This window comes from Convolutriloba macropyga, chromosome 5 (genome assembly GCF_964194025.1).
Source record: "Convolutriloba macropyga chromosome 5, txConMacr16.3, whole genome shotgun sequence".
Lineage (NCBI taxonomy): Eukaryota > Metazoa > Xenacoelomorpha > Acoela > Convolutidae > Convolutriloba > Convolutriloba macropyga.
In genome coordinates, this window is record NC_134472.1 from 73214476 (window position 1) to 73242085 (window position 27610).

At 36.2% G+C, this 27610-nt stretch overlaps 2 protein-coding genes across 3 annotated transcripts in view; one reads left to right on the forward strand and one right to left on the reverse strand.

The window, feature by feature from the left end:
- LOC142339626 (coatomer subunit beta'-like) overlaps positions 1 to 13238 on the reverse strand; it is a 263545-nt gene extending 250307 nt beyond the window's left edge. The window contains exon 1 of the mRNA XM_075389806.1: positions 13225 to 13238. The gene's annotated coding sequence lies outside the window, so the exon portion shown is untranslated. The remainder of the gene's footprint in view (positions 1 to 13224) is intronic.
- Positions 10484 to 27262, forward strand: LOC142339625 (tyrosine--tRNA ligase, cytoplasmic-like). 2 transcript variants are annotated; one of them, XM_075389805.1, is made up of 7 exons: positions 10484 to 10635; positions 12211 to 12481; positions 12769 to 12984; positions 15466 to 15804; positions 16789 to 17089; positions 25547 to 25721; positions 26771 to 27262. In XM_075389805.1, the coding sequence occupies exons 2-7, from the start codon at positions 12220 to 12222 to the stop codon at positions 27101 to 27103; spliced, it is 1626 nt and encodes a 541-aa protein (XP_075245920.1). In that variant the 5' UTR covers positions 10484 to 10635; positions 12211 to 12219; the 3' UTR covers positions 27104 to 27262. The 2 variants fall into 2 exon arrangements, with proteins under 2 accessions (XP_075245920.1, XP_075245919.1); XM_075389804.1 differs by lacking the exon at positions 10484 to 10635 and adding an exon at positions 11411 to 11446.
- Positions 27263 to 27610: the final 348 nt, after the last annotated feature.

Below are 27610 nucleotides of genomic sequence, written 5' to 3' on the forward strand. Positions count from 1 at the left end.
CCTCGTAGTTATTTGAGCCGCCCAATTTAGAAGTTGTTTCATCTGCACCCGCAGTGAAAAAAAATCGCAAAGAAAATTGCTCCAAAAAAGAGTAGCAAATCAAAGACGGCGGCTACAGCCGGTGAAAATACGGATGGTAATCGAAAACGGGATCCAAAAATGGCCTTGGCGGTGGTGAAAATGCTCGCTAGGGAGCAAGCCAAGGCCGAAAAAAACTAATTTATTATTGTATATGTCTGTATTACGTAAAATAAAAGTTTTTTACTCGCTCGTTGATTTCAATTCGAATTGATATTTTAGGAGGCAGTGTTGCACACCCTCTACCACCTGGAATTTTTTGAATATCCCTCATCTTTACTCCTTTGTTCCAGGTAGTTTTAGTTACTAAGGTTGTTCCCCACCCTCAGGATCACAGTATACATAAATGTTTAAACCACAATGGCGAGCGAATAATCGTAAGTCTGTAGTGTTTACGTTTTTCTCCTCGTCCTCGATTCTTCGGATTAGGGGGTTTTTCCGGGACATTTAAATAAGTAGTTGTTTGATCCATTCCGTAATGTAACAAAAAGTTGCTCGATTTCTCCAGCCTGAGTGGGATCTCCACTGATAATGGTTAATAGACAGGAGGCCACGCAATTAAATTTGGTGTGGGCTACAGCTAATGTTGTAATTCCCGTGAAATTTTTAAAAAATGTAAAAAAAAAATACAATTTTGTAGAGAATTTACTTTTCGAAAATTCATTTTACAAATTGTAATTCCCTCCGCAAATATCAGAAACGGTTCCGAAAAAATCCTTTTCATTTTGTAAGTTTGGTGTGGGTTGTGTGTGTGTGAGTGCGTGTGCGTGTGTGTGTTTGAGGGGCGTACCCACTTTTTAACTAACTTTTTGTAGAAAAACACGCATCGTTATTCAAATTCCTTGGTTGATTATGATTGAAATTAATACTAGATTGTTTTGTTTGGAATGAATAATTTGTTCAGGTAAAAATACTTTTGTACCTGCGTACAAACGCACGCGCTCAGTCACAGACGCATTCAGTCAAACACATTTGTACAATCATGCACCTACTCACAAACGCCTTTGGACACTCAACGGAAAAATATGACTGCTGAAAAAATGAGGTGGGAATTTGACGCTATATGTTTTGCTAAAACATGATTAGTCGGGTAGGTTCCTGTAGCGAGCATTGAAATTGGACGAAGCGACTAATGTGCTTGTTTGTAGGCTTGTTGGAAAGCTCGTAATAATGACAATCTATTTAGGATAATTAAACCGAAGCTAAATTGAACAAATTTAAGCACTCTTGAAAGCAAACACCATGTGCCCCAAATTCTCATTATAACAAATATGCATAAAAGCAAGCAAAGTTACAAACAGGATAAAAGCGTAACAAATTGGTTGAGTTTGAGTAATGAAAGGCTGTCAGGTTAGATTGATGAGACGAACAGGTGGCGGTGAATGTTTAAATAAATATATATATATATATATATATATATATATATAAGCAGAGCAAAAGGTCAATAACGAAAGTGTTTAAAGGTAAAATAGCCAGAACACAGCAAACCAGAAAAGTTGTTCGCAAATAAAGAGTAAAAAGTCAATCGAGTTCGTCGGAATCCGAGATTTCTGTGCCCCCATCACCTTCCTCGTGGTTATTTGAGCCGCCCAATTGAGAAGTTGTTTCATCTGCACCCGCACTGAAAAAAAAATCGCACAAAGAAAAGGGCTCCAAAAAAGAGTGGAAAATGAAAGATGGCGGCTACAGGCGGTGTAAATACGAATGATAACCGAAAACGGGATCCAAAAATGGCCTTGGCGGTGATGGAAATGCTCGTTAGGGAGCAAGCCTAGGCCGAGAAAAACGAATTTATTGTTGTATATGTCTGTATTACGTAAAATAAAAGTTTTTTTACTCGCGCGTTGATTTCAATACGAATTGATATTTTAGGAGGCAGTGTTGCACACCCTCTACCACCTGGAATTTTATGAATATCCCTCATCTTTACTCCTTTGTTCCTGGTAGTTTTAGGTACTAAGCCTCACAAACGCCTTTGGACACTCAACGGAAAAATATGACTGCTGAAAAAATGAGGTGGGAATTTGACGCTATATGTTTTGCTAAAACATGATTAGTCGGGTAGGTTCCTGTTGCGAGCATTGAAATTGGACGAAGCGACGAATGTGCTTGTTTGTAGGCTTGTTGGAAAGCTCGTAATAAGGACAATCTATTTAGGATAATTAAACCGAAGCTAAATTGAACAAATTTAAGCACTCTTGACAGCAAACACCATGTGCCCCAAATTCTCATTATAACAAATATGCATAAAAGCAAGCAAAGTTACAAACAGGATAAAAGCGTAACAAATTGGTTGAGTTTGAGTAATGAAAGGCTGTCAGGTTAGATTGATGAGACGAACAGGTGGCGGTGAATGTTTAAATAAATATATATATAAGCAGAGAAAAAGGTCAATAACGAAAGTGTTTAAAGGTAAAATAGCCAGAACACAGCAAACCAGAAAAGTTTTTCGCAAATAAAGAGTAAAAAGTCAATCGAGTTCGTCGGAATCCGAGATTTCTGTGCCCCCATCACCTTCCTCGTGGTTATTTGAGCCGCCCAGTTGAGAAGTTGTTTCATCTGCACCCGCACTGAAAAAAAAATCGCACAAAGAAAAGGGCTCCAAAAAAGAGTGGAAAATGAAAGATGGCGGCTACAGGCGGTGTAAATACGAATGATAACCGAAAACGGGATCCAAAAATGGCCTTGGCGGTGATGGAAATGCTCGTTAGGGAGCAAGCCAAGGCCGAGAAAAACGAATTTATTGTTGTATATGTCTGTATTGCGTAAAATAAGTTTTTTTACTCGCGCGTTGATTTCAATACGAATTGATATTTTAGGAGGCAGTGTTGCACACCCTCTACCACCTGGAATTTTATGAATATCCCTCATCTTTACTCCTTTGTTCCAGGTAGTTTTAGGTACTAAGGTTGTTCCCCACCCTCAGGATCACAGTATACATAAATGTTTAAACGATAATGGCGAGCCAATAATCGTAAGTCTGTAGTGTTTACGTTTTTCTCCTCGTCCTCGGTTCTTCTGATTAGGGGGCTTTTCCTGGACATTTAAATAAGTGCTTGTTTGATTCATTCCGTAATTTAGCAAAAAGTTGCTCGATTTCTCCAGCCTGAGTGCGATCTCCAGTGATAATGGTTAATAGACAGGAGGCCACGCAATTAAATTTGGTGTGGGCTACATCTAATGTTGTAAATTCTTTGAAATTTTTACAATATGTAAAAAAGAATACAAATTTGTAGAAAAAATTTAATTATCGAAAATTTATTTTATAAATTGTAATTCCCTCCGCAAATATTAGGAGCCGTTCCAAAAAATCCTTTTCAGTGTGTAAGTTTGGTGTGGGTTGTGTGTGAGTGCGTGTGTGTGTGTGTGTGTTTCAGGGGCGTAACCATTTTAAGCTAAACTTCTGATAACTTAACTTTTCGTAGAAAAACGCGCATCGTTATTCAAATTCGTTGGTTGATTAAGATTGAAATTAATACTAGATTTTGTTTGAAATAATTTGTTCAGGTAAAAATACTTTTGTACCTGCGTACAAACGCACGCGCTCACTCACAGACGCATGCAGTCAAACACATTCGTACAATCATGCACCTACTCACAAACGCCTTTGGACACTCAACGGAACAATATGACTGCTGAAAAAACGAGGTGGGAATTTGACGCTATATGTTTTGCTAAAACATGATTAGTCGGGTAGGTTCCTGTTGCGATCATTGAAATTGGACGAAGCGACGAATATGCTTGTATGTAGGCTTGTTGGAAAGCTCGTAATTAGGACAATCTATTTAAGATAATTACACCGAAGCTAATTGAACAAATTTAAGCACTCTTGAAAGCAAACACCATGTTCCCCAAATTCTCATTATAACAAATATGCATAAAAGCAAGCAAAGTTACAAACAGGATAAAAGCGTAACAAATTGGTTGAGTTTGAGTAATGAAAGGCTGTCAGGTTAGATTGATGAGACAAACAGGTGGCGGTGAATGTGTAAATAAATATTTATAAGCAGAGTAAAAGGTGAATAAAGAAAGTGTTTAGGGGTAAAATAGCCAGAACACAGCAAACCAGAAAAGTTGTTTGCAAATAAAGAGCAAAAAGTCAATCGAGTTTGTCAGGATCCGAGATTTCTGTGCCCCCATCATCTTCCTCGTCGTTATTTGAGCCGCCCCATTTAGAAGTTGATTCATCTGCACCCGCACTGAAAAAAAATCGCAAAGAAAAGGGCTCCAAAAAAGAGTAGAAAATCAAAGATGGCGGCTACAGGCGGTAAAAATATGGATGATATCCGAAAACGGGATCCAAAAATGGCCTTGGCGATGGTGAAAATGCTTGCTAGGGAGCAAGCCAAGGCCGAGAAAAACTAATTTATTATTGTATATGTCTATTAGGTAAAATGAAAGTTTTTTTACCCTCTCGTTGATTTCAATTCGAATTGATATTTTAGGAGTTTAGGAGGCGGTGTTGCACACCCTCTACCACCTGAAGTTTTAAGAATATCCCTTATCTTTACTCCTTTATGTTCCAGGTAGTTTTAGGTATTAAGTTTGTGTCCCACCCTCAGGATCACAGTATACATAAATGTTTAAACGACAATGGCGAGCAAATAATCGTAAGTCTCTAGTGTTTATGTTCTTCTCCTCGTCCTCGATTCTTCTGATAAGGGGTTTTTCCGGGACATTTAAATAAGTGTTTGTTTGATCCATTCCGTAATGTAACAAAATGTTGCTCGATTTCTCCAGCCTGAGTGCGATCTCCAGTGATAATGGTTAATAGACAGGAGGCCACGCAATTAAATTTGGTGTGGGCTACATTTAATGTTGTAAATTCCTTGAATTTTTTACAATATGTAAAAAAGAATACATATTTGTAGAAAAAATTTTCTTTTCGAAAATTTTTTTTACAAATTGTAATTCCCTCCGCAATTAGAAACCTTTCCAAAATATCCTTTTCATTTTGTAAGTTTGGTGTCGGTTGTGTGTGTGTGTTAGTGCGTGTGCGTGTGCGTGTGTGTGTGTGTGTTTGAGGGGCGTACCGATTTTAAACTAAACTTTTTATAACTTTTCATAGAAAAACGCGCATCGTTATTCAAATTCCTTGGTTGATTATGATTGAAATTAATACTAGATTGTTTTGTTTGGAATAAATAATTTGTTCAGGTAAAAATACTTTTGTACCTGCGTACAAACGCACGCGCTCATTCACAGATGCATGCACTCAAACACGTTCGTACAATCATGCACCTACTCACAAACGCCTTTAGACACTCAACGGAACAATATGACTGCTGAAAAAATGAGGTGGGAATTTGACGCTATATGTTTTGCTAAAACATGATTAGTCGGGTAGGTTCCTGTAGCGAGCATTGAAATTGGACGAAGCGACGAATATGCTTGTATGTAGGCTTGTTGGAAAGCTCGTATTTAGGACAATCTATTTAAGATAATTACACCGAAGCTGAATTGAACAAATTTGAGCACTCTTGAAAGCAAACACCATGTGCCCCAAATTCTCATTATAACAAATATGCATAAGAGCAAGCAAAGTTACAAACCGGATAAAAGCTTAACAAATTGGTCGAGGTTGTAATGAAAGGCTGTCAGGTTAGATTGATGAGACGAACAGGTGGCGGTGAATGTGTAAATAAATATATATAAGCGAGTAGAATAGAAGCGTATAAAGAGTAGAAAATCAAAGATGGCGGCTACAGGCGGTGTAAATACGGATGATAACCGAAAACGGGATCCAAAAATGGCCTTGGCGGTGGTGAAAATGCTCGCTAGGGAGCAAGCCAAGGCCGAGAAAAACTAATTTATTATTGTATATGTCTGTTTTACGTAAAATAAACGTTTTTTTACTCGCTTGTTGATTTCAATTCGAATTGATATTTTCAGAGGCAGTGTTGCACACCCTCTACCACCTGGAATTTTATGAATATCCCTCATCTTTACTCCTTTGTTCCAGGTAGTTTTAGGTACTAAGGTTGTTCCCCACCCTCAGGATCACAGTATACATAAATGTTTAAACGACAATGACGAGCAAATAATCGACAATGACGAGCAAAGTCTCTAGTGTTTATGTTCTTCTCCTCGTCCTCGATTCTTCTGATAAGGGGTTTTTCCGGGACATTTAAATAAGTGTTTGTTTGATCCATTCCGTAATGTAACAAAATGTTGCTCGATTTCTCCAGCCTGAGTGCGATCTCCAGTGATAATGGTTAATAGACAGGAGGCCACGCAATTAAATTTGGTGTGGGCTACATTTAATGTTGTAAATTCCTTGAAATTTTTACAATATGTAAAAAAGAATACATATTTGTAGAAAAAATTTACTTTTCGAAAATTTATTTTACAAATTGTAATTCCCTCCGCAATTATTAGAAACCTTTCCAAAATATCCTTTTCATTTTGTAAGTTTGGTGTCGGTTGTGTGTGTGTGTGTGTGTTAGTGCGTGTGCGTGTGTGTGTGTGTATGTGTTTGAGGGGCGTACCGATTTTAAACTAAACTTTTGATAACTTTTCGTAGAAAAACGCGCATCGTTATTCAAATTCGTTGGTTGATTAAGATTGAAATTAATACTAGATTTTGTTTGGAATAAATAATTTGTTCTGGTAGAAATACTTTTGTACCTGCGTACAAACGCACGCGCTCATTCACAGACGCATGCAGTCAAACACGTTCGTACAATCATGCACCTACTCAAATTAAATTTGGTGTGGGCTACATCTAAGGTAACTGTATCATACCGTGGAGCATCGAATTCAGGACAACTAAAAGCCCAAGATCATAACTTCAATTTAGCCAGAGTGTATTTGGGTTGGGATAATAATGCTCACCTTTCAAATAGCTCGTAGCAATCACGCTCCTCTTATTCTAGGCCAAGCTCTCGGCAAAAACGATTAAGTTCCGCTTGGGTTATAAACCGCATAGGACCACGGGTACAGCAAAAGTGTTTCAGTGTCGCAATCGGCAGAATCTTTTACTGTTTTTCGGCACCATACCCGTAGGTGTCTAATACTAAATGTTGTGCCATAGATTCCAAATTTTCTCTGGAGGGATGATTGATTTTTCTGTGCAATTCTGTAAGCTTAGTCCTGGCGTTATCTCGGTGTAGAAACGTGAGTCCTGAACCCACTTGCGATAAAATCCCTTTCGAAAGAATATTATTTACTTCGACGACGGATATTTGTCTTGTAAATCCGCGTACAATTTCTCGGATAAAGGCCAGATTTAAGATAATGAAAGATTTCAAAGTAGATTTGACTATCCTTTTCAACTAAAAATGTATATGACTTAATACTTTACGCAAAGTAAGACAGAATAAGTTAGTTCAGTAGAGTTTTGTTGATTCAGATTAAATAAAAAGCCAATTGATCTGTTTTTAGAATTACCGTGGAGCAGAACTTGTCCGGCCCCCCCTCCCCCCAGGATGGAAAGGAGTTATTGGTTGATAACCAATCATTGATGGGAGGAACCCTAAATGGTCATTTAGTGCGGGTATACTTTTCAGGCCAATCCGACCACAGTTATTAACACCGGAAGTAGCGTGATTTGAAGGTCTTTGGGCATTTTACTATGAAATATGACTGTTTGAGTTAGAAATAATGGGTTTTTCAGTCGTAATGTCATGCACGTATGAATTAAGGTTTTGCATGATCTTGCGAAATGTTCAGGATGTAAAATGGTGATTTTTGAGAATATTGGTGTTTATCAGAGGTAATTTGGGGGTCATCCGGGAGGTCGACGATAAGTGTGTGCAGTCACTGCTCGTGTTCTAGTGTGAGTTAGGCCGTAAAATTTTGTGGGTAGGTTCAACTTTGAGAGGACTTTTTATGACAATAATAAGTTTTTATCAACCTGACCCCGAATCTTGGACAATTGACTCCTTATTGACCCTTAAAGGTCAAATTTTTAGGTTTACGGGCAATTTTGGTTGCAGAACGAATTGGAGGGATTGGTTGAAAAAGCACCCCGAGCCATTGTTTTAGCTTGAGGGTGCATGAATTAGCGAAATACTTATACATCTAGAACAATGGCCCTTAAGGAACAATAGTGGCAAAGTGAGCTTGGCGCCAATTTCGCCTACGCAAATAGAGCGATACCGATCGCGAAATTTGACGTTTGTGTTTTTTTACTAGTTAGAGGCTTTCCAGCGGATGCTTCAATCACCCAAAATATGATAGGTGTATTAGGTGTATTTGTTAGAGATAAGATAACGTAACGCAAAGAGATAAAGCTGTAATCAAGAAATCTGAAAAAGTAGAGGCAGAGAGAGAGAAAATACTGAGGTAGAGAACAGTTAGTTTAGTGGGACTAAACCTTCGAAACTGAATTGAAGTTGCAAGACCAGTCAGAGTGCTGCTAGCAATTTGTTTTATTGGAAATCCTTGTGAATGGCGAGAAAATTTGGAGGTGATCCAAATTATTTCCAATGTTTTGTTCTGCAAGTTATTTGCTTGGGAGTGTTGATTGAATTACTACTGTGGGACCGAATCCTATATTAGTGCTCTTCAATCAATTAACGTGTTTTTGGACAAAGCATTTTTAACACCCTGCAGGAGGGGACGAGGGGAAATTTCAGAGGAGAAACAAGGTAGCGCTTGCTTCAATTTTTCTTTATACCTTTGGTTTGTTATAAGTTAGGGTGATCGATCTTCTGGCCGACAGCTTCCCCTCACTGTTAGACTAGTTCGAAATTCAGAGGACGACAGTTCCAAAGACCGAGGAAGAATGCATGTTCTGATTGGCTGCCGAGTTTCACCCTATCGCGTATGTATTCTGCTGTGGCTGATACATAGTCCTGATCCGAGGCAGCCTTTATTTTGGTCTCAAAAATTTTGGCACAAGTGTGATACACTGTTTTTATGACCACAATCACGTACATTAAAAAGCTGCTTTAACATAAACTCTGCCTTTGTTTCTTACATCCCCTTGTTTTTCTCGTTTTTAGGCATACCTCACTTTCGCCAATTTCATTTGGATTGGGAAGACACAGAAATCAAGAGAGAGAGAGAGAGAGAGAGAGAGATAAAGTAGTGAATCAGGTTTTTGCTAATTGTAATAACTGTTAGCATTTTGCGAAGTTTAGTTGATCCAACAGACAGGTATCAGGATAAAGAAAGATGTTTTTTACATTTTGCTTAAAAAAATTGTCAAAGAGGAATTTGGCTGTTTTAGAAAACAAAAGCTGGGTTGCTGCGTCAAGTTTTTATAAATAATAAAAATTGTTAATCCTAAATTTTTCCTTAAAAATTCCTTGAAATTTACAATGTAGCGTTTTTTATACAAATTGAAATAATTTTTTCTTTTTGTATATTTTGTAGAAAAAATTAATTTCTGTAAAATTATTTTACAAATTGTAGCAATTTTACAAAGTAGCGTTTTTTATACAAATTGAAATAATTTTTACTTTTTGTATATTTTGTAGAAAAGAGTAATTTCTGTAAAATTATTTTACAAATTGTAATTCCTTCCGCAATTATTAGAAATCGTTCTCCTTACAAAGTGTGCATGTGTCAGTGGTTTTGTACATGTGCCTACTTGTGCTATAATTTAGTTTACAAACTACTGTTGAATGTTTTGCCATCTGAACATTTTTCGGGCCTGATTGTTATTGAGCTGCTGCCTTCATCGTCTTCCAATAAACCTCAAATTATATTACTTAGAATGCACAATTAAAATTATTTATTATCCTGCAGTATAGATTAGTAATATCGTACTAGATAGATTCTTATAATTTGAATGATTTGACTTCTTTTGACAATTTTAATTAATTGAGTTTCATGTTACTGCTTTTGTTCTCTTTGACCGGTTGAAGATGACTAAAGATGTCCGCCGTGCTTTCTTATTCTCTTCAGAAGAGAAGCAATGCTTTTACGTTCATTATGGTTGATCTAAAGATTATATTGAGTGTTGTTGTGTAAAAGTCGGTCAGTTAATTCTTTCAATTCAGGTCAATTCAGTAATTTGTGAAAAACGATTTACGCTCAAAAAGATGTATGATTTTGTAGAAGCCATACTCAAGATCATTCAAAATATTTGTTTATGAGCTTTGTATGACTGCAAGGAATTTTCACATCGAGATTATGTAATTTAAATGTAAGTGCACAGTGGACTGTGAATAAATTCCCTTCGGTTTCATAGGTTTCCTAGGTGTGGACAGAAAGCATTGGTTACTGATGCTCCATAGAATTTAAAATTGCTGCTTTAGTTACAGAATATTGATATTGATACAAGTGAATTATAGCTAACAAATTTATTGATTTGAACCGAATGATTTAGTTATTGTAGGTGTTATATGCTGTAAGGTTAGATGAAAATTTAAGCAAAGTTGCGTCAGCTTATTTGATTGTATTACAACAGTTTTTTTTCGTAGGATTGCGTCAGATATTCGATCATCGTTACCTCAGTCTTTTTTTATCATTGTAAGGCATGTTCGTTATTTGATTACCCTTTGTTAATCGAAGTGTGTTATCGTCAATTTTTGAGGATTCTACGGCAGTTAAAGCTCCGTCAAAGCCGAGATCACGTGCGCAACTGGCTTGAAATACCAAATTTTTGTAAGTTGAATTTTCAGATATATCAGTTGAAAATTTCAGATACTTCCAATTTCCGTATACGTTTTTCCTAATTCCTACGACAATTTCAAGATTATTGAAGTAATTATAGTCGTCTATAATAATCCCTGCAAATATCATTTGCCGCACTTAGTGACGTTATTGAGCACGCGATTGAAAACCTACCGGTTTCGTCATTTACGAGCTTTTAGTCGGGTGTTAGTCAATAGTTTTTGTTCTGTCGACTATTCGCTTTAAACTCGGTTTGAACCGATTATTGTAATCATTTGTCTTTTTAATGCCCAAAATTGATTAAGAGTTTGATCGATTGATGATTGCAATTTCGGATGTTTGGACTCACCACGCTTTTTACCCCCTCATCCACATTTTACCCTATGTGGCATTACCTTATATGGCATTCACGGGGAATTCGTACGACGGCAGTCCCTTACGTTTAATTGCGCTCGAACGAAGTTAGAGGGAATTAGTGTAAACGAGGATCTTTTTATACAAAATTTTTTCTGGACCGTTTTGTAGAATATTTTTTTCATTTCACTTCTTGAGTGACCTTTTCATGCCTGTTTGAGTGATTTGATTTGTGCGCATTCAAAAATTAAGTAGCGTGCTGAAATTAAACCGATTATGAGTGATGAACATATATAGCCCGTGTAGCGTAAAGGTTAATGTCCGCGACTCTCATTCGCGGGTGCGAACCCTTCACCAGTCAGATTTTTTTGCACCACAAAGTTTCTCGAGCTTATTCCCCCTTCTAAATTGTTGGCCTCTTCCCTGCATGGTGAGCAATTCGTCTGAGGTTAGTTGGTTTTTTTCATTTGAAGTGGTGGCTGATGTCGGTTTGAAGCTATCGCTCTGCGAAAAGTTTGTATAAATTGTTCACTTAAAACGGTATTATCATTACAAAGTACTTAAAAAATAAGAATTTCTTTTTTGGGGGGTTTTGAGTAATTCTTTAATGAGAAATTGTTCTCTGCTGATTAATAGCCGCGAAGCGATAGCGGCTATTATTGGGGACATCGTGGTTGTTTATAAAATCGTCTCCATCGATGATTTCTGCGACCATTGACTTTTTCAATTTCAGCGACTTCTACTGCTTTGCAGTTAAAATTTGTGTGCGAGTATTCGAGTTTTTGACTTCGAATATTTATTTTGAAAAATTTCTTAGGACTTTTACCTATAGAGCGTATGTGTCTCATAAAAATTACAGTCCGAATCTAACCCGAACAGTCTTGTGGTCTATTAAAGGACTGGTTTCAATTCCCTTAAATGCCACAAGCGTCTATCGCGGCTATTTTCCGGCAATCTGGTGGGTATGTTTTTGGTTCTGAGTTAAACAAATTAGTAGATGAGAGAGATACTATTTTTGTCGCCTTCAGAGGTCAAGCGTTTCGTTGTTTACATAGGACTGATTTCAATAGCATTGTAGTAATTTAATAGAACGTTTGAGAAAATCTTAATTTATGTTTACTAAATTCAACAATTTTACAAAATTTGAATGCTCCGACTGTTCTTGACTGCTAAACTTTTCATTTTTGAGCTTAATTTGTTTTCAATTTTTAGATATTGATAATGAACGCTGAGGAAAAATTGGCCTCGATCACAAGCAACCTTCAAGAGGTTGTGGGTCTTGACAAAGTGAAGGAGATATTGGAGTCTGATCGGGATCTGAACATCTACTGGGGCACGGCGACGACTGGCAAACCACACATAGCATACTTTGTGCCCATGACAAAGATTGCCGACTTCTTGAGAGTAGGATGTCACGTGACGATACTGTTTGCTGATTTACACGCTTATTTGGATAATATGAAAGCCCCTTGGGAGCTATTAGGTACCCCTTTTAGTGTTTTTGAAATTAAGTCCTAAATTAAGTGTATGTGGTAACCATGTCGCGTACAATCCTTTCGAAAAATGATTCTTCCTACCTGATGTTCAATGGTTTTCTGAGGTCTTTGAATTGATTGCTGGAAATTGTGAGAATTGATTATCTAAATCTGCGATTACTGTTGAATGCTTAGCCTAGCTAATCGAAATTAGCAAATTAGTTGTGTTTCAGGTTGATGGGCGTCTTTATGACAACATGGCCAATTTTAAAGTGTGATGAACTTCTGTTTTCAGCTCTGAGGACGCAATATTATGAGGCTATAATCAAATCAATGCTGGAGGCTATTGGTGTGTCTCTGGAGAAACTAAAGTTTGTGAGAGGGACAGACTTCCAGTTGAGTAGAGAGTATACTCTGGATGTGTACAAGTTGTCCAGTCTCGTCACTGAGCATGATGCAAAGAAGGCAGGTGCTGAGGTAGTCAAACAGGTCGACCATCCGCTCCTTTCTGGTAAAAAATTAGATTAAAATTGGTTCAGTTAATGCTCCATTAGAAAAAAGCTCTTGCTGTTTATTATTAATAGCTTCGGTAGCAATTTATTTGGCCATCACTTGGTTTTCTACAATTTAATTCTGAATGGTATTGGGGCGCTGTCTTTTTACGGATCGAATAGTAGTATTGGAGAACTGTCGTTTTTAATCAATTTCGTTCGAGTGAATTCGAATTAGGAAATGAAATGCCTGAAAAATTTATTTAATAAGTTTTTAATATTAAAGTTTTTAATTATTAAACAAAACTGGAGAGCGGAGTGAAAAGATTGATTATTTGTTAATAACACTGTTTTCGAAAGAGTTAGAAAATTTTTTCGTCGCGTACGGCTTTTCCATGCAATTTTGTTTTTGGTTTTGTTTGTTTTTTTTTTTGGGTTGAGAGATCTGACTAGCCTTAATCACTAATTTTGGTCTTCATTGATAGAGTTTTCAAGATTTTGGTAAGTAATACGACTTTCACTCCTAATTTGGAGATTTCAATTCGGATTTTTATTGCCGCTTTTTTGTTTCATTGCGTACATTGGATATGAAGTAGATGCCTCTTGCTTTATGAAATTTTCAGCAATCGTTATATTAATTGCTCTCAAACGAAGTTCAGCAAATATATTTTCCTGTTGGTCTTCTTTTAATGCGATTTTTCGCTTGACCGATTTTTCGTCTATTCCATTTGGCTTTTTGTCCCCAAAAACAGTCTTTCAGTTAACTAATTTCAAGTATAAGATTCACAGAAACTGTTTTGGAGACTTATACTTATGGTGTGAAGGGCGGTTCTTAGAAATTGACCCCCCCCCCCCGACATCAGCCCCCCACCTCACTCCCTCCAATCCCCGTCCCTCCACATCTTTCAGGCCGGAAGGACCCCGTGCAGCCAAGGATCACCCTCCCACGGTTGACTCCCCTCCTCCCTCCACTGTTGCCCAACCCCCCCCCCCCCATCAGCTCACCTCATGCCCTTCATTTAAGCTAGAACTAGCCTCGCTAAGCCGTGGATGGCTACTGATGAAGCCAACCGCTCGCCGGTTGTTTGAGAGCAATTCGCCCAACTTTAGTCGGTTATGTTTACATTTTTGATGGTATAAATTGTTTTCGCTGAGAAATACACTAAGAATTGAGACATTTGAAACTATGTTTTGCCAATTTCCTGCAATTTTTATATTTTCTTCAAAATTAGACAAATGTTTGAGTCTAGTGTGTCCTACCTATTTTCGTTTTGGAACATTTATGCCATCATTTCTATTATATATATGTTTGTTTTTTGGCGGATTTGTATTTTTCTATTTTATAGTTCAATTGATTTTTCAATTAACGGTTTATATTGTTTTCAATGAATAATTTTAATAGTTTCGTTCTAATGGAAAGATTTGTCTTTTTTGCAGAGGAGACGCTTGGAGTCGTTTCCGGAATTCTAACGGCTACTTTTTTTTTGGAAAGATTTATCCAGACTGTTTCTTGATTTTGGTTATATAGTTCTTTTGGTCACATGAAGTGGAGCGAAAAATGGTTTTCACTAGTAGCGTGAGAAAACGATGTTTGAACAAAAATTGGCTTTCTTGATTGTGATTGTTTGTTCACGTGCGTCAATTTGACCTGTTGTTAGTTTTTTCGAGTGTTTCTGATCTGGTGAAATTGAATACTTTTCCGAATCAGTTTCTAGTTTTTTCTTGTCCAGTTTTTTTAGTCAATGAAAATTATTCGGAATTGTAGTTCAGAGTTTGTCTTGCAATTTGCAAAAGTCAGTTCACTCCCAAAGAGTATCACCCACTTTAATTGAAGACTTTGTCTGCTGAGTGGTTTTCACTCTGATATAGGTTTCTTTGAGGGCAGCAATAAGCAATATTAATTCTTTATTAGGATATAACATCTCAGCAATAAAAACTGATTTTTCTTAAAAATATTTTTGTCTTAGTGGTAATAATAATTTTTCTAAATAATCGTAGCAATTTTTCATAATCTTTGAGTGCAAATCTACAAAGCTATTGCAGCTATTTTGTGGGAATTCGCCTGCTATCTTTTTTTGTTTAGAAAGTTTTCTTTGCGGTTGTGTGTTTTCTTATGATGGTAATATAGAGCAACGCTATCGAAGTTGGTCAACTACCCGCTTTCTTCAAATGTATCCTGATTCGGAAATTTTTTGATCAATCTGCTAATATAAGCAGACCCCGTGCCGAAAAGTAAACGCTGATTTTTAGAAAGAGTTTGATATTTTGCGTGTACTTTATGCAATGATTGTTTGCCAACTGTATGTTTTTTGAGGTTTTTGAACTTGATCTGATCTGTTGATGCCGACTAAAATGATGTCAATGCTGTCGCAAAATCGTTGAGAAAGCGTTGATTTTTTATGTACAGTTCCGTATGTCAAGGTAAAGTATATGAAGAGCATTCAAAGAACTTCTACGAATTACAGAAGAAAAATGATATGAAATTTTCGTATGAATTTTAGGTCTCCTCTATCCCGGTTTGCAGGCCTTAGACGAAGAATACCTCAAATGTGATGCACAATTCGGAGGAGTAGATCAAAGGAAAATTTTTATGTTTGCTGAAAAATATCTACCTCACCTAGGCTATGCTAAACGGGCACATCTGATGAACCCTATGGTTCCTGGGTTGACTGGGGGCAAAATGAGCTCATCGGATCCAAATTCAAAATTAGATCTTTTGGACTCGGCTGCACAGGTCAAGAAGAAAATTGCCAAGTCCTTTTGTGAAGAGGGAGAGACAGAAAACAACGGAGTGTTACAATTTGCCAAACATGTCATCTATCCCCTGATTGGAAAATCAGGTATGATGTAGCTGTCGTTAATTTATGATTGTACATGGCTTCTATAACCGTTAATTTGACGGTACTTCGGAAACATGTTATTTGGGCGTTGAGTTATTGGATATATTAACTATAAAGTTCCTTTCGTAAGTCTTCGGATCTAACTTAGCAAAGAATGAAATTGATTTTCTTTTTCCAAATAGACTGCTTTGAAGTGATGTAATCTCTTTATGGTGACTCTCTGCTCAAAATTGGTTGACCCTATTTTTTTAGAAACTTTAGGACAGAAGCATTGCCCGTAGTTGGTGGTTTAAATGAATCCTACTTTCATTATATAAGAATTGTAAATTTTAAAAAATAGGTGTCTTTCGAGCGAAGTGATGTACGTCTTTTACATGATTAAATATCTTTTGAATGCAGAATTTGACTGCTTATTTGAATAACTGTGATTAATGATTTTAATGAATAAATTAAATAAGTTCCTTTCTCCCTTTTTGACATCCAAAAAATAGATTTAAGTCAATTTGGGGTCGCAATTGCTTTAATTGGTAACGTTTTAAATTAGGCTTGTTAAAATTACTGCAAAATTCGTTCACAATTTTTTTTTACTTTATGTTATCAATAATCTGTTTGACAAACAGCAATTTTGAAATCAGAGATAATCAATTACATATGTCTCTAAGGGTTTGTTGTAATTGTTTGAATTAGTTTTTACTCTTGGTTATAAAATATAACATAAACGGGGTCGACACACACATTACCGATCCTCCTTGTTTACTTCTATTACTCATACTCACAAAAAGGTTTTCAGTCTAATTCAAATTCTGTGATCAAGCGTTTCATTCATTCTATTAAATCTCGGCAACGGTGTTTGAAAAAGAAAGTTTGCCATAAGACTCAAACGATTGAAATTTGAGATTTTGTTCTTACAGTTCTCACAGTTGAGATTTTGTTGAAGAATCTTACAGCTTAAGAGAGAAGATTAACTTTGATGCAAATTTTCAGGAAGCCCTTTTGAATCAGAATCGGGCTTCACAGTGAAGCGACCGGAACAGTTCGGAGGTGACAAAGTCTACCCTACTTTTGAGGAGCTAAGCTCTGATTTTGCCCAGAAGCTGCTCCACCCTGGAGATCTAAAGAGCAATGTTGAACGATACTTAAACACACTCCTCGATCCTATCAGAAAAAAGTTCGAATCGAGTCCTGAGTTGAGGAAACTGGCAGCTGATGCATATCCCGAAGAGGCACCGACTGCAACTGGGAAGAAAGCGAAAAGTGGGAACGAAAAAGGATCTGCAGGCGATAAGTAAGTATTAGTTCAAACAGGCTGGCTTGCTGCTGGTTTTTTATCCAACCAGCCGAGTTTTGAGTTTGTTATTTTCTGTATGTTTTGACCGCCAAGCCATAACTAAGTCTCATTATTGATCTCATTATGGTTTTTAAGACCAGAGGAAGAGTTATGGTGATCCATTCGTTTTAGATTGTTCCCTCATGTTTCCGGAAGTCCTAAATGCCACACTTGATGATTTTGTTCTGTTGCTGGATCAAACTGAAGAGCCGAGAAAAGTGATTTTTTGTTCGCACCGGTTTTATGGTTTTTAAGTGGGATTATTCTGCTGACTAAAGTTTGTTCTTTCCTTGATTGAGCAGGAGTGTTTACACGGCCTGTTGATGAAAATCGTTTTGAAATCACATGTAGAGATAATTTTTAATTGCTCTTGAACGAAGTTCATAGCATTTATTATAGCTGCGAAGCTGTAAGCTGAGCGTAGCTATATTGCGGTGCTCTTGGTTTTTACGACTCGAAGAGGAGTATTGGTTTTCTCTCGGTCTTTTTTTACGACTCGAAGAGGAGTATTGGTTTTCTCTCGGTTTTTTTTTTTACAGGAAGTAGATTTGTTCACGCGGCATTTTGACCTAAAAGCGAAAGTGAGAAAAGCTGTCTTGGTGAACAGATTTTCGCTAAGCGAGAGAAATTTTTTGATCATGCGCTGCGTTTAGTGAACGACTTTTTGACTTTGAAAAGTAGTTTTTGATTGAATTGCACATATAAATAACCGTTTTTAGCCGTTTTTTCGTTTAAGTGGCCCAATTTTTTTGCTTTTAATTTGGTTTCTTGTAGAAATAAATTTTATTCGATACTATATTGAAATTTCAACCTCGGAAATTGATGCCACAGTGTTTTGCAGAGCCTGAAAATGCGTTTAAAATTGAAAATTGGCACATATTTCTTGATTTTTTTAGTTAATTCTTGGCTTTTTTTTCTATTAATTTCTTCACTTTTGAATCTCTTAACCGTCTTTGTGTCAAAAATCAGTTAACATGGCAACTTTTCCTTGATAATTCATATACTCAACGCCTCTTTCTACCTCGATGTATTTTTGTTTTATAAAATTTACATATGCTAATCCGATTTTGGTAGTTTTTTCCGATTTTCGTCAGTTTTTTTGTTTGTATTTTGGTTGTAATTGCTAGAAATAGTCTTTTTGTGCAACATGAGAGACTTTAATTTCGTTTCAATAAGAATTCAATTATTTTTTGGCGTTAGGTTTTTGAAAAACAGTTAAAACTTTTTCATAAATGCTGTCTTAAAAGTTTTTTGACCTTTTTTTTGCAAAATGTTTCAATATTTCGTTTTTATGAATTCTGCTTTTTCCTATTTTTTTCTCTTCAGGAGGATAGATCTTTGTATCGGATGACTAGTTATTTTTTCTATGTCTTGAATGCTGAACAATGAAATGTATTCGTTTTTCTTGAATTTTTGAAATTGATTTTTAACTTTCAAAAATTAAGAATGTCTTTTTGTTACAGTGTTCCTTACATTGTGCCGATATTCTTCACATTCTAGTTAGTATCTTTGTAGCTTTGTCCTGCCACCTACATTTATTTTCGGTATATTGATTTTTTCAGTAGTAAAAAATGATTTCGGCTTTTTCTTAGATTTTCGTCATTTCTTTGGTTTGCAATTGATTTCATTCATCATAAGGCAGTACTGAGCGTTTGACAGCAAGCCCTTTGCAAAATTTCCACTTATGACTATTTACTGCAGCTTTCTTCCGGCCTTGGTAATATTTTAACCGATTTTTTGCCTTTGAATATTCTTCTACTTATGTCTTTTCTTTGATCAATTTTATTTTTGATTTAGTATGAAATCATGTTTTCTAGCACATGTACAACAAGGATCAGGTGTGTGTTGTTTTTTGTCTTAATTGCAGTGATTAGAATTGTAATTGTTGGTGTTTTCTGATTCTTAATTTTTAGGTTTCTTTTCTGAAAAGATTTTAAACTTGGTTCAAACTTAGAACTTAGTTTCTAAGATTATTATCTCCCGTTTGCTTTCGCGATCTTTTTCAGATTAGAATCATGAAATGTTTGAGGGCAGTTGATAACCTTGTCAGCTTTTTCAGACTATCAAGTTTTTGACCACCTTAATTATTGCGGATTTTTTAACGTTGCCAAACGTTTTCAATAATTTAAAGCTTTGCTGCATTTTGTTTCTCTTGGTGACAGTGGTTCAAGTTTCACCAATTTTTAGAGCAGACCTGGAGAGGTAGTGAGTTAATGGTTTAATACAAAAGGCAGTGACTTCCGCTGCAATAACGGTTTTGTTAGTGAAGTTTTGACGATTCGAGTTGCTTCCGGAATTCTTCCGGCTATGTTCTTAAGGTTTTTTTTTTTTACCGGAAGTACTATTCGTTCAGACGATGTTTTGACCTAAAAGCGAAAGCGAGTAAAATTGCAGTGTGAACTAATTTTTTCTGAGCGAGAGAAGTTTTTTGATCATGCGCTGCGTTTAGTGAATGACTTTTTGACATTGAAAAGTAGTTTTTGACTGAATGACACATATATATAACCGTTTTTAGCCGTTTTTTCGTCTAAGTGGCCTAGTTTTTTTGCTTGTAATTTGGTTTTTTGTAGAAATAATTTTTAATCGATGCTATGTTGAAATGTAAACCCCGGAAATTGTTAGCACAGTATTTTGCATAGCCTGAAATTGCGTTTCAAATGCGAAATTGGCACATATTTCTTGATTTTTTAGTTAATTTTTGGCTTTTTTTTCTATTAATTTCTTCATTTTTGGATCTTTTAGCTGTTTTTTGTCAAAAATCAGTTAATATGGCAACTTCCCTTTGATAATTCATATACTCAATGCCTCTTTCTACCTCAATTTTTCATAAAATTGTACATTTGCTAATCCGATTTTCGTAGTTTTTGCAATTTTTTTTTCAGTTTTTTGTTTGTATTTTGCTTTTAATTACTAGAAATAGTATTTTGGGGAACATGAGGGACTTTAATTTCGTTTCAATAAAAATTCAATCATTTTTTGGTGTTAAGTTTTTGAAAAAACAGATAATTTTTTTTCATAAATGCAGTCTTAAATATTTTTTGACCACTTTTTTGCAAAATGTTTCATTGTTTCGTAGGTCTGAATTCTGCTTTTTCTTGTTTAATTATGTTCAGCAAGCTGGATTTTTGTCTCGAATGATTCGTTGTCTTTTCTATGTCTCGAATGCTGATCAATGAAATGTACTCGTTTTTCTTGATTGTTTTAAATTTGATCTTTAACTTTCAAAAATCAAGAATTGGTCTTTTTGTTACCGTGTTCCTAACATTGTGTCCATATTCTTCACATTCTTGTTTTTATCATTCTAGTTTTGTCCTGGCACCTACTTTTGTTTTCGTTATATTGATTTTTTCAGTTGTTAAAAATGAATGATTTCAGCTTTTTCTTAGATCTTGGTTTCTTCGGTTTGCAATTGATTTAATTCAAAATAGGGCAGTACTGGGAGTTTGCTAGAAAGTCTTTTCAAACATTTCGACTTAATACTATTCATTGCAATTTTCTTCCGGGCTTGGTATTGTTTTTAGACGATTGTTTGTCTTTGAATATTATTCTGTTGCTTTTGTTTTTCTATGATTAATTTAATTTTTGAATTAGTATGAAATCATGTTGTCTAGCATATATACAACAAAAAAGAATCATGTATTATTTTTGTCTTAATTGCCGTGATTGGAAATCTAATTGTAGTGGTTCTCTGATTCTTAAGTTTGAGCACTCTTGAATAATTTTGACTTTCCTGCCTTTTTTGAAAAGTTTCTATCTGCCGTTTGCTTTCGCGATCTTTTTGAGATTAGAATCATTAATTATCTGAGGGCAATTGATGGCCCTGTCAGCTTTGTCAGGCTATCAGTTTTTTGACCATCCTAAAAATTTCAGACTTTTTTAACGTTACCAAACGTTTTCAATAATAAAATTTTGCTGCATTTTCTTTCTCTTGGTGACAGTGGTTTAAATTTCACCAATTTTTAGATCAGACCCGTGGAGGTAATGAGTTAATGGTTTAATACAAAAGGTAATGGCTTCAACTTTTTGTGAAGTTTTGGTGCTTCGAGTCGCTTCTGGAATTCTTCCAGCTATGTTTTTTTACAGGAAGTAGGTTTGTTCACGCGGCATTTTGACCTAAAAGCAAAAGTGAGAAAAGCTGTCTTGGTGAACAGACTAAGCGAGATAAGTTTTTTGATCATGCGCTCCGTTTAGTGAATGACTTTTTGACTTTGAAAAGTAGTTTTTGACTGAATGGCACATAGATAACCGTTTTTAGCCGTTTTTTGGACTAAGTGGCCCAATTTTTTTGCTTTTAATTTGGTTTCTCATTGAAATAAAGTTTATTCGATACTTTATTGAAATGTCAACCTCGGAAATTGGTTCCACAGTGGTTTGCAGAGCCTGAAAATGCGTTTCAAGTTGAAAATTGGCACATATTTCTTGATTTTTTTGTTAATTCTTGGTTTTTTTTCTATTAATTTCTTCATTTTTGGATCTTTTAACCGTCTTTTTGTCAAAAATCAGTAAATACGGCAACTCCTCTTTGATAATTCATATACTCAACGCCTCTTTCTACCTCGATGTAATTTTGTTTTATAAAATTTACATATGCTAATCCGATTTTGGTAGTTTTTTTTCCGATTTTCGTCAGTTTTTTTGTTTGTATTTTGGTTGTAATTGCTAGAAATAGTCTTTTTGAGCAACATGAGGGACTTTAGTTTCGTTCCAATAAAAATTCAATCATTTTTGGCGTTAGGTTTTTCAGAAACAGTTTAAACTTTTTCATAAATGCAATCTTAAATGTTTTTTGACCATTTTTTTTGCAAAATGTTTCAATTTTTCGTATTTATGAATTCTGCTTTTTCCTATTTTTTTGTTCTCTTCAGGAGAACAGACCTTTGTATCGGATGATTAGTTATCTGTTATATGTCTTGAATGCTGAACAATGAAATGTCTTCGTTTTTCTTGAATTTTTTATTGATTTTTGACTTTCAAAAATCAAGAATATGTTTTTGTTGGGGTGTTCCTTACATTGTGCCCATATTCCTCGCATTCTAGTTAGTATCATTCCAGCTTTGTCCTGCACCTATATTTATTTTCGGTATATTGATTTTCAGTTGTTAAAAATGAATGATTTCAACTTTTTCTTAGATTTTCGTCATTTCTTTGGTTTGCATTTGATTTCATTCAACATAAGGCAGTACTGAGAGTTTGATAGCAAGCCTGTTCCACAATTTCCACTAAAGACTATTTACTGCAACTTTCTTCCGGCCTTGGTATTAATTTAAGCGATTTTTTGCCTTCTGCTTCTTATGTCTTTTCTATGATCAATTTAATTTTTGATTTAGTATGCAATATTGTCTAGCATATGTACAACAAGGAACAAGTGTGTGTTGTTTTTTGTTTTAATTGTAGTGATTAGAATTGTAATTATAGGTGTAATTAAGTTAGTTTCTAAGATTATTTTCTGCCGTTTGCTTTCGCGATCTTTTTCAGATTAGAATCATGAACTATTTGAGGGCAATTGATAACCTTGTCAGCTTTTTCAGTCTATCAGTTTCTTTTACCTCTTTAATTATTTCGGTTTTTTAATGTTACCAATCGTTTTCAGTGATATAAAATTTTGCTGCATTTTGTTTCTCTTGGTGACAGTGGTTTAAGTTTCAACAATTTTTAGAGCAGACCTGGAGAGGTAGTGAGTTAATGGTTTAATACAAAAGGTAGTGGCTTCTGCTGCAATTACGGTTTTGTTACTGAAGTTTTGACGCTTCGAGTCACTTCCGGAATTCTTCCAGGTATGTTTTTTTGTTTCGTCGTCTGACGCTCTTTTTTCGTTTTACATTGCAAAGCTGAAGAAGTCAAATTTTCTGATTGACTTCTTCCTCTCACTAACGGCATTTGCGCGCGTGTCGTCATTTCTCACTCGCTCTAGCAAATGGTGTTTTGCGTGATTAGATTTTGATCATACGTGACTTACCTCACTCATTAAAATGACTTTTGCACTTTAAAACTTAAGTTTAAATTGAATTTGTTTAAGGTCAAAGGAACTCCTATGTGCAGTAAAGTTTCCTAATAAAAGGCGTCTGTGGAATGAGTTTTAACAAGCTTTATTAATTTATCGCTGAATGTTTTTTAGCCTAGTTTTTTGAGCTGCGTCGTTTTTTTTCAACTTAGATCTGTATCTGTTTCTATCTCTTATATGGCACGCAGGTCTATTCTTTTGCAGCTATTCCGGCAATCTGCCGGCTATGTTTGTAACCGTGTTGATCTTTTTATGCAAATTTTTTGCATGACCATTTCAAGTTTTTCTTCTAGAACATTTTTTGACTTCTCAAGTGACTTTTTCACGCTTTTCTTCATTTTTGAGTGATCTCTTTTGCTCTCACTCCGAACTAAAGCTTGCTGCTGAAATAAAACCGATTGCAGCAAAGAAAGAAGAAGGGCCTGATGGCCGAGTGGGCAGTGCTTCTGGTTTGGGATTGGGAAGTCAATGGTTCGACTCCCGTCGTGGTAAATTTTTTTTGCACCCTTAAAGAGAAATTTATCTAGGCTACAGCCCCTGAATTAAATTGCGTCGGCTGTCGTTCAAGATCAATTCTTCCGACATTAGTCGGTTTATGTTTAATAGCAGCGTCAGCAATTCCAGGCGGTTACTTTATCGCTCCTAATTTTTATTTCGTCGAACAGATTTTTATTTTGTCTTACCCGGACTTCTTGGAATTGGCTTTTCAATGACTTCAGTGACTTCTACTGCTTTGCAGTTAAAATTTGTGTTCGTGACGATATTTCTGTTTCAGGTCAATTGCGTGACTTACCTCACTCAACAAAATGACCTCTGAGCTCAATTATGGAACATTAACTAATTAAAAGTCAATAGTGGGCATCTAAGTAGTGCCATATTTATATGCCGTAATTCCTGAGTAATAGAGTCTTGAGTTTTAATATCGAATATTAATTTTGGAAAAGATTCATCACGGTTTTTTCATTGTAGATCAAATGTGTCTCATAAAAATGACCGTCCGAATCTAACCCAAAAAGTCTAGTGGTCTATTAAAAAGCTGGTGGTCGATCTGTCAATCTTATTTCTTTAGTTGTTTCAATTCATGGTAGGCCACAAGCGTCTATCGCGGCTATGTTTGATATAGCAGATGTTTGCGTAAAGTTATGACTTAAATGAAATTAGCCGTAGAGTAATTAACTGTGTTGTTTAACTCAAACTTGTTAGTGCTTAAGGTTTCATTTTCTCTTCTGCATCCTGTTTGTTGCAGTTGTTTGCTCGCGCCGCAATAAATCTCAAGACAATTTTTTGGTGCTTTTTCACATTCAGTAGCTATCAATCTTGACGTCATATTGCGTCAAAATATTTCTGCACTTTCTTACTCACTTAATTAGATCATATATACTCCAATAGAAGGTTATTGGAGGTACTTGTACTTGACAAGCACAATGCTTTGTTACTTAAATTACATGGTTAATTGCTCTCAAACGCAGTTTGTAGCAATTATATTAGTCCTGTTGGTCTGTTTTATGCGATGTTTTGCTTGACCGATTTTTTTGTCTGACCCATTTGACCTTTCGTCCTCAAAAACGGGATAAACAGGAAGCGACCAGCGGGCATTACGTTCCCTTAGAGCCTTTCAGCTCACTAGTCTAAAAGTGTGGGATTCGCGGAAACTGTTTTGGAGACTTCTACTTAGTGTGAAGGGCGGTTTTTAGAGGTTGACCCCCCCCCCCCCCCCGATGCACCCCTTCGTTGCGTTCTCACGCTCACCTCAATTGAGCTGAAACTGGCCTCACTAAACCGTAGGTAGCTACTCACGAAGCCAGCCGGTTGTTTGAAAGCAATCCGCTCCGACGTTAGTTATTTTATTGAAAATTAGTTCAGATCTTCTGCAAAATTATTAATTGCACACTAAAAAAGTTTGGAGCAATTTTTCTGGTCATTTCGGTTTGGTGATTTTCCAGTTCATCGATTTTTTCGGACGAGTTAGACTTAGAAACCGAATAATTTGTTAAAACCTGAGGGCTTTAAGGCGCTGTACAGTTGCTCTGCTAGTTTCCTGGTGTAGGCTTCTCTGAAACTGCGGAGGAGGTGAACTTTATTTTGTAAAGGATAATTTGACAGGTTTTGAGCCCTCCTCTTTATTCGCACTACTTCAGTACTCTAGGCCCCTCTATTAAGAATCAGGATTAAGTTATTTAATCTAAATCACTTTTGAAACAGTTTTTGGAGGTTTTTTAAACCAAAACACAACTGCAGCTTTTTCTTTTTGTCTTCTTTGCAATTTTATTCGGGGTCTAATGAATCAGTCCCGACTATGGCCTAAAATGTTTCAATTTCAGATCGGAGTTTGGTCATTTTTTGTACCTTTTGATTTTTGTAATTAGAGCCTCGTATTCCTAAGTACAATTGTCCATACGCCATGCCTGTTGTAGCAAGTCAGATGGTCCTTCACCCTCCCAGCTGGACCTAAGAGTGGGCAAAATCACTGATGTGAAGCAGCACCCAGATGCAGACTCTCTGTACGTTGAGACAGTCGACTTCGGCAATGGAGAGGAGAGAACTGTGGTCAGTGGACTGGTCGGCAGAGTACCCACTGATCATTTGCAGGTGGGTACAAATTCCCAATCATCAACTAACAATCCTTTATCATTGCTCTCGAACGAAATTAGCTTGACCGTTTTGTTCTAGAACATTCTTTCGATTTCACTTCTCTAGTGACTTTTTAAAGCTTGATTTCATTTCTGCGTGACCTAAATTGCTCCAATTCGGAAATTTTGTCTGTTGCTTAATCAAAAGCGATTCCAAGATAAGCTGTGCAAGTACCTGATAGACGAGGGCTTAATGCGTCAGTCTATTATACCGGAGAGCGGGGGAGTGAACCAATCCTTGGTTGGAATTTCTGCACCCATAAAAAAGTATCTAGGCTACAGCCCCCCCCCCCTGAATTAAATTGCCCCGCCTGCCTTTGGAGAGCAGTTTGTCCGACGTTAGTTGGTTTATGTTTTCCTACTTCTAGCATATGAGGCCAAATCGATGGATTAGTTGATTTTCGCTTGATCAATACTTGTTTGAGGATTTTCGAAAATATACAGAAAACGGAAATATATACAGAAAACTGGTACCGACCATTTGTACGCAAAATTAGTTATGTTTGAGTTAATCAACGAAAATGTTGCGATAGCATCAATAGCATGACTTGCAGGTTGAATAACTTGTTAGTACCCGAAGAAACCCAAGAAAATCAGAAACAGTGGCGAACCTCTGGTTTGGGATTAGACTATCCTATTCCGCCGCTTCTGTCTCGTCCCTGTTGCTATATGAGGAGCTCATAATAATAATGATAATAATAGCTTTGATGTTTCCAAAAAATATGACAAATGATTTCAAAGAATTTAAGTATTCATTAATGTATTGTTAATGAATTTTGTAGCAAGTATTAAAGCTTCAGTTAAGCTGGCCTCACTAAATTGTGGCTAGCTACTGACGAAGTCAACCGCTCGCCGGTCGTTTGACAGCAATTCGCCCGACGCTAGTCGGTTATGTTTATGTATACTGGTGGTTTCAAAATGAATGATCGGCTATAAATGTGCGATCTGAAACAAAAGCATTAGCCCTTTGTTCAATGTCTCCTGATTGATCTTTTTTTTTGTTTTCAGGATCTGTCAGCTGTTTTTGTGTGCAACCTGAAACCACAAAAGATGCGAGGCATCGAGTCACAAGCTATGCTACTTTGTGCAGTCAGTGAAAACGGAACAGAACCAGTAAAAGCACCATCTCACGCAGCGCCAGGCGACCTTGTCTCCATAACAGGATACGATCGGACCCCCGAGAAGGTTTTGAACCCTAAAAAGAAAATCTGGGAAGCGATTCAAGTCGATTTGAGCAGTAATGAAACTGGCGAAGTTTTGTGGAAAGACCGCAACCTTATTCTAACATCAGATGAAACGAAAATTGCAGTTGAAAAAGTTTTCAGTGCTTTGATTAAATGAGAATTGTGCAAGTTTGTGAAGGTTATGGTGACCATGGTTGCTATTTGGGTTGCGTTAAGTAAGTTGATAATATGCTGAGCATTTTGTACATATTCGCTTTTTGATGTTCGACTTTGATAAATGTGCCTGAAAATTATGAATTGAATTTGATCTATTTAAGATGTCTATTTCGATAATTGAACAATTTTTTATGGTGTACAGTGCTGAGGTTATAGTTTGCAGTGTTGAATCTGAAGGTCTCATTTTTAGGTGAAGAAGCCAATTTTGGGCACACAGATCTCTACTTGACGTTGGCCACTATTCATAGAGATCCTGTTCAAAAAGATGTTTATTGATGCAACATTTTTGAGCCACAGTTAATAAATGCGCTTGGACAAAGCTTGAATCAATTATTGCAAACGTGTGTCTTTTTTATAAAATTTTCGCCGGACCAATTTCGTGTAGAACATTGTTTTGATTTCACTTCTCGAGTAACTTTTCGCGTTCGACTTTTGATATATAGTGATT